Genomic DNA, 12,176 nt, shown 5'->3' on the forward strand with positions numbered 1-12,176 from the left:
GGTTGTTCATCTCCAGTTAAATCCAAGGAGGGTGAGATGTATCCTCCTTGCAGCTGCCCTGACATCTCAGTTCTGTAGCAAGGTGTATATGCTGGGGCCATCATACTCATTTCTGTCTTCATGTATACAGGGGCTGAGGCTGGGTCTGATTATGGGGCAGTGACAACATTTTTGTGTTTTCCAGCATAGTTAGAGGCATCTTCTCCCTCCCTGTGAACCCCCAGTTTCCCCAGGAGCAGCCAGAATTGAACTGATCCATTCCTGTCTGTATGGAGAGGCTTCTGTGCCTGTGGTGAATCATCCATGAAGTGTGCTTGTGGGTTTTCCTTGGTATCACACCCAGCTTCCCGCTCTGCTGGCCACAAAGCTGCGGTAGGGAAAGGCTTAGTGCTGCTTTCCTGCTTGAATTGGCCCCACAGGGGCTGGGGTGGTCAGGGGATAGCACAGCAGGATGTGAGCCTGTCCTTCCAGGGCTGGGAGGGTAAATCAGCCACGTGTAGGTACTCCCTGGAAGCTGTCTGCCATTGTCATGTGTCTCTGCCTTTCAGGCACTAATCGGGAGCTGCTTGTGTATCTTAGTGCTGGGAGCCAGTTGCATACATCAGAATAGCCCAGCTTGGGTCTGTCACCGTGCAGTGCCGCCAGGAACACAGGGACACCATGAGAAGTCAGCCCTGCCACTTCAGTGCCTGGGAAGGACACTGGGCATGTGTCTCCCAGACCTGGTCATCCTGGTCTCTGGTCATGCTAGCAGCCCCCATCCTTGGGCTGCTTTCTTGGTGGTTTATGGCTCTGCTTGTCCCCTCTCCTGGGCCAGCACTGGCTTGTGCACACTGCAGCTCTATTTCCCAGCCCTCCAGGAACCCAGACCTGTAGTTTTGTTTTGCTTGTGACCAAACCTAGGGTTCTGACCCAGATCTCCACGGCATTAACCTAGTGTGTCTCCAGCCGCAGAGCACACAACGGTAGAGAACATTTTATCCAGGATAATCCGTAGCCTGGGAGCAAGGCAAAGACTGCTCTTGTTCAAACACAGGGAAATGTGAAGCCTAAACCGCTTGGCACTTTGACACCCTGGAGTCAGGCACACCAGCGTGTTTCTATTGCAGCCTAAGCCAGGGCACATGCTAAACCTTCACAACAGCAGGGACACCTTCCTGCTGCCTGATGGGACCACAGCATCCAAATGCACCCTGGAGAGGGGCTCCTGGTGGCTGCAAGGTCCCTTCTGCCCCTCCTGAAGTTCAGATGAGTTTTAGCAGTGTATTTGTACAGCTGTGGCTGAGTTGAGATATTGCCAGGACACAAGCAGGATGAGGCTGCTCAGATGTGTTTGAATGGGAATAGGCAAGGCAAGAGATCACAGCGTGCCTCAGTTTCCTTTTTGCACAGGTCCTATGTACAGAGCTCTGATAGCATGGACTGGTTATTTTAGTGAGGAGAAAGCACATTCAATTACGCTGCATCCTCTGCATCTGCTCTGACATCTTGTGCCTTCCCTTAAAATGGACCTGTCCTCCTCCCACGGTCTGGGTGCCCCTTACCCTCTGTAAAGCATTTCCCAAAGATGGGCAGAGCCAGGCAGCTCCTGTGTGGTCAGTGCTCACCTTTCAAAAAACAGACACTTCATAATTTTATTTGTTTAATTTACTCCTTGATGTGAGGCATAAAGTTGTTTCTTTTCTAACAAGTAGCTTTGCAAATGGACTGAAGTGAACACCAGCTGGGCTTGCCAAAGGCTCCCTGCATCCAGGACACAAGGGAAGCTGGCTGTGTGGTACTGATCTGTGGAAAGCCCTTGTGTGAAGAGGACAGAGTACCAGGCAAAGCCTCAGCATCTTAGAGGACTTTGTCCAGATCTCATTCTCTCACTGACAGGAATTTCCAATTTTCCCTTACTTCCACTCAAGTGGGGCCAGACCTCATGCATGGTGTCTCTTTTTCAGTGTGTCAGCTGCTCTCCTTCCCCCCACAGCTCTCGGAGGGTTTGTGCTCTGGAGAGGGATATTCCCTGGGAAAGGGCACTGCTCACTTCTTCCCCAGCATCCTCCCATGTCCAAACCCCAGCCAAACCATGTCCTGCAGTGGCACTGCAGATGTATTTGGCAAAGGACAAAATGCTTTTGTCACCCCCACCCAGTAATGATTGGCACAGATGTGTAATTCAAGGCTTAGGCTCACAGGTCCTACATTTGGCAAAAGTTGTTTTTGTGCACCCTGTACCACTCATGAGTGTTCTCAGTGCACTGAGAGAAACTAATTAAACATAAGTGGTGTTGATGCTGTACCTGGTCAGTCTGGAGGCCCCTCTCACCACTGTGTTTGTAAAAATTAAATGCCTCTTGTTAGTGGTGCAGCTGAGATCTCTAATGTGCGTGGACAGAAAGGCAGGGATGGATGGAGTTGGTGTCAGGGCAGCAATTGCTTATCGTGCCTTATCTGGGAATATGAAACTGTATTGCATGACATCCAGAGGCAGGCTGAATAGATATGCCAATTCATCTCGAGCCCAGGCTTTGACAAGCTAGACTGCCCTTGTTGAAAGGCATCAGTCAAACAAGAGCTGCTGGCTGCTTTTCCCTTTTTTATACTTTCTCTCGCTCCCGCGCTCCCTCTCCGTCTCTCGCCGCCTCCCCTCCCTCCACCTCTTTTTTCTAAGCTTTTTCCACACAAAATTGAAAAGCTTTGGAAATAATAATAATAAAAGCCCCCCAAACTAATACCGTTTTAAGTACACCCCCCCTCCCTCCCCAAATGGGATTGATAAGGAACCCCAGTGTATGAAGGCATGTTTAGATAACATTGAGAATATTATAGCGAGTGAGAGAAAGTAGGGGGAAAAGCTTCCTGCCGCGTCTAAGCCGGGAAAGGCGACGGCACCCTGGCTAATACGAGTGTTTAATATTTGATGTGTTGGGATAAAGCAGGATCACCTTCGAATTGAATTGAGTGTCAGAATGAGAATCTATTACTGAAATTCTTGTGTGATTTGACAGCAAAGCAGACGATGTTATTCTTCACTAGTTACCGCAATCTTCTCCCCTACATCACTTAAATATTTTTTTCTTTGCTTGAGTAAACACACATTATCCTTTTTTTCCACCTCCCTTTCCTTTTTTGTCTCCCTCTTTTATACTTATTTTTTTATTTATTTTCTTCTTAAATCAAACCTGCCTTTCACAGGGCTGATGGAGTAGATTGTTATTTCTTTATTTGTCCTATTAAATGGAATTCCTGATCATTTAATCCCGCTTTTGTAAGTGATTTAAAAATACTTGAAAAGCTGTGAATGTGGCAACACTTCTGACTAAACTGCTTAAAAGGAACACGTTACACCTGGGCTTAGCTCCTGCCTGCTGACAGCCAGCGAGGGTAGCAGGCTCCAGCGCTGCCGGAGCCATCCCAGGCTCCGTGCCTCCATCCTGCCAGGCAAGCTTTCGTCTGTGCCTTCCCTGCGACAGAGGAGTTCTGCTGTTGTCAGCTGTGGCTTGGCGAGCTTATTCATTACCTGACTCTTCTTTAATTGCATTCAGCCCTGTTCAGGAGCCTCCAACTAAATGATTTGGCGGTGGGGTCAGCGCCTCAGTGGTGTTCCATTTGCTTCATATCGTGCTGGTAAATTTGCATGGCAAGAAACCCCAGCAAGAAATGTCCACCTGCCATTCCTGGACTGGCATGCAATTAAAATGGGAACACTCTGGAACCTCCAGTGTCCTAGGTGCTGTTCAGGGATGTCCTGCAAGACAGTCCCAGCCCCAAAATCTTACCGTCACTAAAAGCATTTCAAACCATGTTTAAAAGCCCACTTAGTCATAGACATGACCTCTTTTTTCTTCCCACCATATGCGGTAATATAAAATCTTGACACCTCATTGTGGCAGCAGTGGAATAAGGGCAGTTAGATGGGAAATGCTTTTTTTGGGTGGATGCAGTGCACAGTTGACATGACAGGAGGAGGAAGATGATTTTGCTGTTCCAAAGACATTTTCTCCGTTGCAGAAATGTCAGGGGGTTCACCTTCAATCAGCAGGCAGCTGTGCCCATCCTGATCCTGGGGGAGCACAGCTGGTACCTGCTGCTTGCCTAAGCTAAGGGCAGCTGGGAGTTCTCACACCTTCTTTCTGTGTATTTAAAACCATGTATATTTCATGTGTCTTTTTGAAATTCTTAATGGAGATTTTTAGCAAAACCCACCACTTTTCTTATTCCTTGGTACCCACTCTTCAGCATCTTCTCAGACTGCTTAAGCCCCTTTGCTCCTGGGAGGATTTTTTCTGAAAGGAAATATTTTCTCCCTGCCTGGAAGTGTCTGTATTAATATTAAAATTACAATTACCAGATGAAACATAGCATTTAAAACCTCTTGGTAGGACATGTAAAATAAAATGACAGAGTTTCCCAGCTGGTCAGGGCAGGACACTGTGCCGGTCCTGGCAGTTCTTGCAGCCATGGTTTGTGAACATGCTCATGCCATTGCAAAGCACAAAGGTCCTCTTCCCTCCTGCCCTTCCACCCTAAAGCATCCAGGGTGATGCAATGCCAGCAGCTGTAGGGGAGGGCAGAGGGGCCAGGAGCTGGCCAGCAGGTCACAGCCTGGACACATGTGGAAAGAACAAGGCTGGCTCTGCCAACATCAGCGATTTGCCCTAGCAGAGCTCCAGCAGCTCTGTGAGGACCAGCTCTGCTCCTCCCTCTGCATGTGGGGAAGATTTGTGGGGCTCCCTTATTCTGACTTCTGAACAGGTGCCTGTTTATATGCTGTGGGGTGTTTAATTTTGCCTTAATTTGACTGCTGAACACCAGTTTTTGTGAAGTGTGCTGGGCACTTCCCATAAATAAATGATGGAGCATTATTCAGTCCACTTAGATCAATACATCAGCTTGACAGGTTCCAGTTCTGGGAATTTTCTGACCCCCTGGAACATCTTCTCTGCAGCTGTGCTGCTTATAATCCATGGTGTGCAGCCTAGACAAACTCCAGAGAGCAGCACATCAGGACCCGACTGTGTTGGTGCTGTCGCCTTGCCGGCCCCAGCGTTGCAGGGGATGGGCGCTGATGTGCACTGGGATCGCAGCAAGGGCGGGTGAGCCAAACTCGGTGCCAAACTGCACAAGCAACCAGCACCATGGGATTGCCCAGCCTCACTGGCATGCCCTCTGTCCCAGCACAGGGGACCATCTTTGTACCCCAGTGCTGTCAGAAACAGGGGACAGAGCTCTTGTTTCAGTCTCTTTGCCATCTGAGGCAGATGTGTCATAGTTACTGGGAAGGTTTGTGACCTGGTACAACAGGAGGTTGGTTTCAGACCTTTTTTTGCTCTGTTATAAAGCCAGCCTCAGATACTGTGATTCTGTGCATGCATCATCTCCATGCCCCATGTTTTATCCCCACTTCTGGTTTTTGGATTTTCTGCAGGATATGTGGGCTGCAGGTTACCTAATGACCTACCTCCCCACACCAGCACTTGTTTAACAAGGTGTGGATTATCCGTGGTGCTTGCTCTATGCATGGAAACACAGTATGTTCCTAATCTCCTGCTGCTATTAGCTCACATTTATCACAGGAATATCTGCTTACCTTTGATTCGAGATCCCTCCATCAGGGACCCAGGGCGGTATTTGTCTGTGAACTGCTGTGTATGCCTATGGGATTGCATAAGTAAATAAATATAATTAATAATCATCTGACTTCGGAGCAGCATTGGCAGGGAGGTAAATGTAGCCTTCATAGGATTACAAACAAAATCAGGAAAAAAGGAAAACCTTCCTAGGAGATGGTATGAATGAAAAAATTGTATTCAGGCTGCTTGAAAATTATTCTGTAAAAATTGTTTAAGTGGTTTTTAAGCAGATCACAAACACTGAGTTTCTCTCTAAATTGGAATTTTGGTCAGAATCATTTAAAAATAGCTTTTCTAAAAGATGCCTGCATTTTTATCAATTAAAATGCAGATAAAAATTTAAAAACACAGGGTCTTGGCCCTGCTTCAGCATCTGACCTAAAAGGGAGCAGCCCAGTCTCTGCAACACAAAGACTGAGCCAGAGGGAGGTTCAAAGTAGTGCCATTTCCTCACAGGAAGGGTTTCATGGCTTTTTAGAAAATCCTTTGGCTGGCAAGTGAACCAGGGGCATCTCAGACTTGTGTCTCACAATTTGCCACAGGGATAAGCATTGAAGGGATGGGGGTCTGCGCCACTGCTGGTGGCTGTGTGGTCACAGAGCTGGCAGGAAAGGGGTTGACACCAGTGTCCCAGCAGCTCCAGTGAGCCAGCAGCCACAGCCACCCCTGCAGGCTGAGTACCCCTGGTGTTGAGGTGCCACCAGCGCTTTCTGCCTCACTTTAACAGTCAGAGGAAGAACTTTCCTGTTTAAAGATTAAACGTTGTCTTTAAATATTAAACAGCAAAGCTCCTTGCTCTTGATTGTGTGGCTGCTGCCAGCAGGCGGCTCAGAATTGCCACTTTTAATTAAAAAACTTTATTTTCCAGCGCAGCCCAGCAGTGGCTCCTCCTCTCGGCCAGCAGTGGCTGACCTCTCCCCTGCCTTCATCCCTTCATCATCGCTGCTTGCACTTGCCTGTGCCTGCAGCAGTGATGGTCCCTGCCAGCCCCGGAGTGTGAGCAGCCTTGTCTGGGACTGATCAATGCCCCTGGCACTTCCTTCCAAAACCCCAGGAAAAACAATTAAAACCCGATCGATCCTGCAGGCAGCTTTGAATATGCATAAGTGCACACTTGACCTTCAGTGGTCAGGCCAACTTCCACCCCAGCTGCTTAGGTAGTTTGCTCAGGTATTGCGGCTGTACCGAATGACCTTGATCAGGAAAGCAGAACGCGATGCAGAGATGGGCCCGGTGCTGATCCGGGGGCTGGGGCACGTGCTGCCAGCTCCCTGCTGCTGCTGCTGCAGAGCCAGGGGAGGCAGGCTGAGCCTGGCAGTAGCACCCAGCTGCCAGGAGCTTTCCAAAGCTGTCCCCATGGCTTTCCCGGGATCCTGACAGCATCCCTCTGTGCTACCTCAGTTGCTTTTGGCCAGAGTCCAAGGGATGTCTGGGCTGGGAAGGCAGCCTGTGATATGGTAGCTCCCTGGGCAGGGACACTTCTGGTCCTTCCCCATCCAGGGATACTGCTTCCCCAGGGATGGCCCCCACTGCTGTCGATCCACTGGAGCTGAGCATGGGAGCTTTCCTATGCTCTGCCTGGGTTTGCTCTGTGAGATGGAGTCCAGGAGAGGGAACAACATGTGGAACCACTTCTGCCACCCTGAAGCTGGGTGGCAGGGTCCCATCCTGCACCCCAACCTCGGGCTCCCCCCACCCCATGGCTGGCTGGCCTGCATCCTGATCGTGGCAGGGAACATACCAGAGCATGTTTGTCGAGCTCAGAAGGCGAAGGAAATCTCCCCGTTGTGTACACAAAGTGTAATTTCAGTGAATTATGCATAGACTTAATTAGGAGTTTTAATTGCTAATCATCTCCCAACAGGATTAGCAATGCTGTCTATTAATTATCTGTGGAGCCCTCTGTTTTGCTAAGGCAGGAGTAACAAAGCAGCATGAATGGCTACATGGGCCACTAATAAATTAACTCCCCCAAGCCCCGTGCTCCTGGGGGTCTGCCAGCAGAAGGGGCTGCGCAGGTGCTGGACCTGCCTGCTCTAAACAGAGCAGCAGGTAGCAGGAAAGAGGGGCTGGCAGGAGGTCCCAGCAGCAGGCAGGTGGCTGGTGGGCTGGTGGGGGACACCTCTCTCAGCTCTGGTCACCCAGTCCGTCCCCATTCCTGCTGCAGAGAGCATCTCCCTGGCATTTGCAGCCTGCGGAGGGTGTCAGCAATGCCTGCCACACTGTGGCTGAGGTTAGCGATGATCCCCCGCTGCAGGAGGGAGATAGGGGCTGCTAGATTGACCTGATCTCATCTGGGGACAATGGCCCTCACGGCAGCAAAGATAGCGCCAGCATGAGCGACGCTAAGCCCACGCACCCTTCTTACTGCTCACAATGCATTCTGAGCTTAATTCCTCAAGATGAAGAAGATACGTGGCTGTCAGGCTGTAATTACAGCCGTGCGTGTGACATGGAGGCCTGGCTGCTTTTATGTTTGCCTTGTCCGGTGGGTTTTTGTGCTGCTTGGGCTCCCAGCTGCTTGGCTCCTTCTGGAAACCCTGCCAGGGGATGCCGTGGGTGTGAAGCAGGCTCCCTCCGGCCATGCTGCCGGCTCTGTGCAGTGGGGTGAACAGTGCTGGCTCCCAGTAGAATTTGTCCCAGTGATGGAGGGAACCGAGGCAAATGGGGCTTGGGGGTGGAAAGGAGAGGGAGCTGGGAGGGCTATGCTTGCCAGAAGAGAAGGGGCCTGCTGGTCAGGCCAGCCTGGGAATGAACACCCCTTTCCAAACCCCCTGACCCCGGTTGGTGACCCTGTTAAGGCAGGAGTGGGTGGATGGTTTTGGAGCAACTAAGGGACGTAGGGGATGAGCTTATAGCCCCTGTCTTGCTCCCCACTGCATGGCAAAGGTGGCCTTGGGTGATGCAAATCCCTCCATCACAAGGGTTTCATGTGTACAGGATACCACCAGAGGCTCTGAATACCTCTAAGGAGAACCAGGTGGGACAGGGCAGGGTGAGAGCACTTTGTGTGGGCAATAACAGAAGAGCAGCTTTGAGGGTTATGTGCAGGTCCACACTGAACACGGTGAGCACAGACACACACCAGCCCCTTAACACAGACCCACTCCAGCCCCAGGAGCAGTCAGACCTGGGCAAGTACAGATCATGCCTGCATCATGGGCTATGTCTGACCCTCTGCTTCTCTCTTCCAGGCGTACAGCTTTGCCATGGGGAGTTGGCCAAAGAACGGGCTCTTAGACATGAACAAAGGACTGAACCTACAGCACATAGGGAGGCCTCACAGCGGGATAGGTGAGTGATGCTGCCCCGCGCCATTTCCATCTCCACAGCCGCCACTCCGAGTGCGTGGGACATGCCTCAGCTCTAAGAGATTGTCCAGTCTGAGGTGCTGAGAACAAGCCAAAGGGCTGAAGAGTCCCCAGCTGGTGGAAGAGATGAAGATGTGTCAGGGCAGAATGGGCACACGGATGACTTCTCTGTCCCTTGCACATGATGGTGTGCCAGAGATACCTGCGTGTCCCTCTGGCTGGGGAGCTGCTTCTCTCCTAGACTGCACTAGCAGTGCTTGGTTAGGGTTGGATGTGGTCAGCACTAGGTGCCTGGAGCACAGCACAAGGGTCCCCAGGCTGGGTGGGATGCTCTCCCTGTTAGACCAGTCCTCCAGTTGCTCTGGATGCTGCAGTCCTTGGAACGGAGGATGTGCTGCCTGGCTTGGGAGCTGGCTGGAAACACACTCCAGAGTGAAGATGCATGATCCCAGCTGGAGAACTGAGTCATTGTCCTGTTTTTTTTAACACATATGATGAGTTTTGTGGTCCTGCAGCATGCTCCAAGATAAAGTGATCAACAGTGCTCTGAGATAAATGCAGAGTTCCATGTATCCCCCAACTCCTCTGCACCAGGGATCAAAATGATATGAGGGAGACCTGGCCCAGGACACTGAGGCCGTATATCTGCCTGCTGCTTAGCACTGGGGATGCAGAGCTGGTACAGCAGCAGGCTGTGGTACAGGCAGGAGCTCAGATTTACTGGGCTATAGACAGAGCTGTGACTCAGGGCTGCATCACTCTTGTCTGTCTTGTTTCTCTGTGGAGCAGTAGATCACCTCTTGGAGACCAGTGGTCAGGTATTTTCTCTGCCTCCCAGCCCTTCATCCACAGTGACTTTTGAGCATTAAAGTTTGCAAGGAGGTAAGATTTACTTGGAAAAGTCACTGGCTACCTGGGCCTTGAAGAGGCTGTTTAATATTGTTTCAAGACTCTAACCATTAAACTCTCCAATCAATCCAAGTTAAGGAGATGAATTATTTAAAGCTCACCAGCTTTTAATTAGCAGGGTCCTTTTGAACTATGGATCTGGTTGCATTATTGACAGAGGTAGCATTAAAATTTGCTTCCCTGCCTGGGAGCAGGTTTGTGTGCCATGTTGGGAGGATCATGGGGAGGGAGCAGGAACTGCAGGAGTTGTGTGTGCATGTCTTGCTCTGGGGACTTGGGCTTTTTCTGGGGTTTCCTAGTAGATGCAGAGTTGGTTTCTGCCTCATTTTATTTGTGTGATGAGCTCTCTTGTTGCTGTCATCCCTCACTCCAACAAAGTGTCCCCATTCTCTGGAGTATCATTTGGCTGCTGTTGGTTTCTGCCCCTTTATCTCAGTACTGTTGTCTTGCACAGGTGTGAATCCTCTGCCTGACAGAGTTCAGGGATTTGCTGTTTATGTCCCTCCCCATTCCAGTCCTTTAGGAGAGTTTAGTCAAACTCCCTCTGTGGAGGAGTTCTGCCAGTACAGGGTGAGCCAGCAAGGCCCAGCACCCAAGCTCCCTTCTTGCAGCACTCCATCCCAATGAACCTGCCTTTCCCTAACCTCTCTCTTCTTCATGTTTTTGACTGCCCGTGCATCAGGGTTGGGAGGAGCCATCCATCCCTTTACCTGCTCAGGGCTGCCCTTCCTCTCCCTCTCTGACTGTGGGAAGCCTTGATCCCAACACAGCCCTACTTCTCAGCTGAATAAAGGACTGCCAGCCTCTCGCTGCCCACAGTGAAACAAGGAGCTGGCTGTGGATCTGGGGATGGTCCCATGCCATCTAGAGCCTCTCTCCTCTTTGTGCTCAGCCCTGGGGTGCAGCTGTGTTGCGGGAATGTTAGAGAGCTGAGAGGAGGCTTCCTGGGTCATCTAACGGGGAGGTCAGCCTCTGATTTTCATGACCCTCATGGGTCACTGATGGCCAAAAATCTGCAAACCAAAGAGGACTGAGAAGGGAGCAGCAAGGAGATTTGATAGCCAGTCTCACCAGTTTCACAGGTAGCATGAAGTGTAAGAGTGTCTGTGCAGCTCCTTTCCTGGCAGTCTGGGGAGCCTCATCACACTTACGCAGGAATGCACAACACGGATGTTTCCCTTCAAATCTGACAGAAAAATTGCAGTGGATAGCCACTTGTTTTTGCAAACAATTTGCAAGGAATTTTGCCGTCTTGCCTGATGGATTCTGTATTGCTTTGTTTTCAAATCACTCTCTGTTTCACTGTCTCAGCAGGTTCCAAATCCCTGCACTTAGCATGCTCTGGGACCAGTCCTGCTCTATGCTTCATCTTCTTTCCTTCATCGTGTTCAATATCTGCAGAGTTCAGGGTGCTTGACACCCTGCAGGGCCAAGGCCAGATTCTGGATGGGAACCACCTTTAGCATCCAGTGGATACAGGCAGGATGGGCTCGTGCTGGAGCACACTGGAGTCTCCCTACATCCCCTGGAACACTCAGCTGCACATACAGCAAGCTGCTGCACAGAGCTCATGCTGTAGCTTTTGTCTGGTTTCTATTCATGAGCAAGTGAGCTGCAAAGCTTATTGAGGGGTTAGAAGAGTGATTTGTGTTCCCAAATACACCAAAATGTATCTGCATACACTGCAAATACAGCTGCCTTGGGTGGGATGGTGCAGGTCAGGTGGGATGGGTGCAGGTCAGGTGCCATTGTGTTCTTGAGAGGGAAAAGGCAAAGGAAGGGGGAAAATGTAAATATATCAGGATAAGGAGATAGAAAAGTCCTGCTCCAGAGGGTGAGGATGCAGGAATTCCTTGGGAGATCAGAAAGGAGTAAAAGGAGTATGAAGTCTGCTCTTTCATGCCCTTTCCCAGGTTGATGTTTCAGCTCTAAGGATTCCTTCTAGGCTGAATGTGTCCCTGGAGACTAGAGATGATATTTTTATGCAATTTCCATCTCTTCTCTAACACAGGTTAGACATGTGTCAGCTCCAGAGTGGGCTGTAGAATCTTGGGGTGAGAAACTTCTCTTTGTCTGCTGTTTTCTTGGCCCTCAGCAAAATGAAGCTGAGTCTTGCCAAGAAGTTACTCAGTCTTACATATATGGGGACATTGCCATTCTTAACACATGTGTTTGAGGTGGTGCTTGCCAAAAACAAGCTGCAGCTTTTAATGGGAGTCTTGGCACTTGCACGCAAAGACCAGCATTCACAGGCTCCACACCAGTGGAGCTGGGTACCTGTGTTGGGCTCTCTCTGCTGGGAGTCAGAGACTCATACAAATCAGAAGGATTAAAA

At 50.2% G+C, this 12,176-nt stretch overlaps 1 protein-coding gene across 2 annotated transcripts in view; it reads left to right on the plus strand.

Moving 5' to 3' along the window:
* The window catches only part of ERI3 (ERI1 exoribonuclease family member 3), a 129,706-nt gene that overhangs the window by 84,629 nt on the left and 32,901 nt on the right, over window positions 1-12,176 (plus strand). For both annotated transcript variants that reach the window (XM_038145157.1, XM_038145156.1), the window contains exon 7: window positions 8,816-8,915. In XM_038145157.1, coding sequence (XP_038001085.1) covers window positions 8,816-8,915 — 100 coding nt within the window. The remainder of the gene's footprint in view (window positions 1-8,815; window positions 8,916-12,176) is intronic.

The sequence above is a fragment of the Motacilla alba genome, chromosome 8 (genome assembly GCF_015832195.1).
Source record: "Motacilla alba alba isolate MOTALB_02 chromosome 8, Motacilla_alba_V1.0_pri, whole genome shotgun sequence".
Lineage (NCBI taxonomy): Eukaryota > Metazoa > Chordata > Aves > Passeriformes > Motacillidae > Motacilla > Motacilla alba.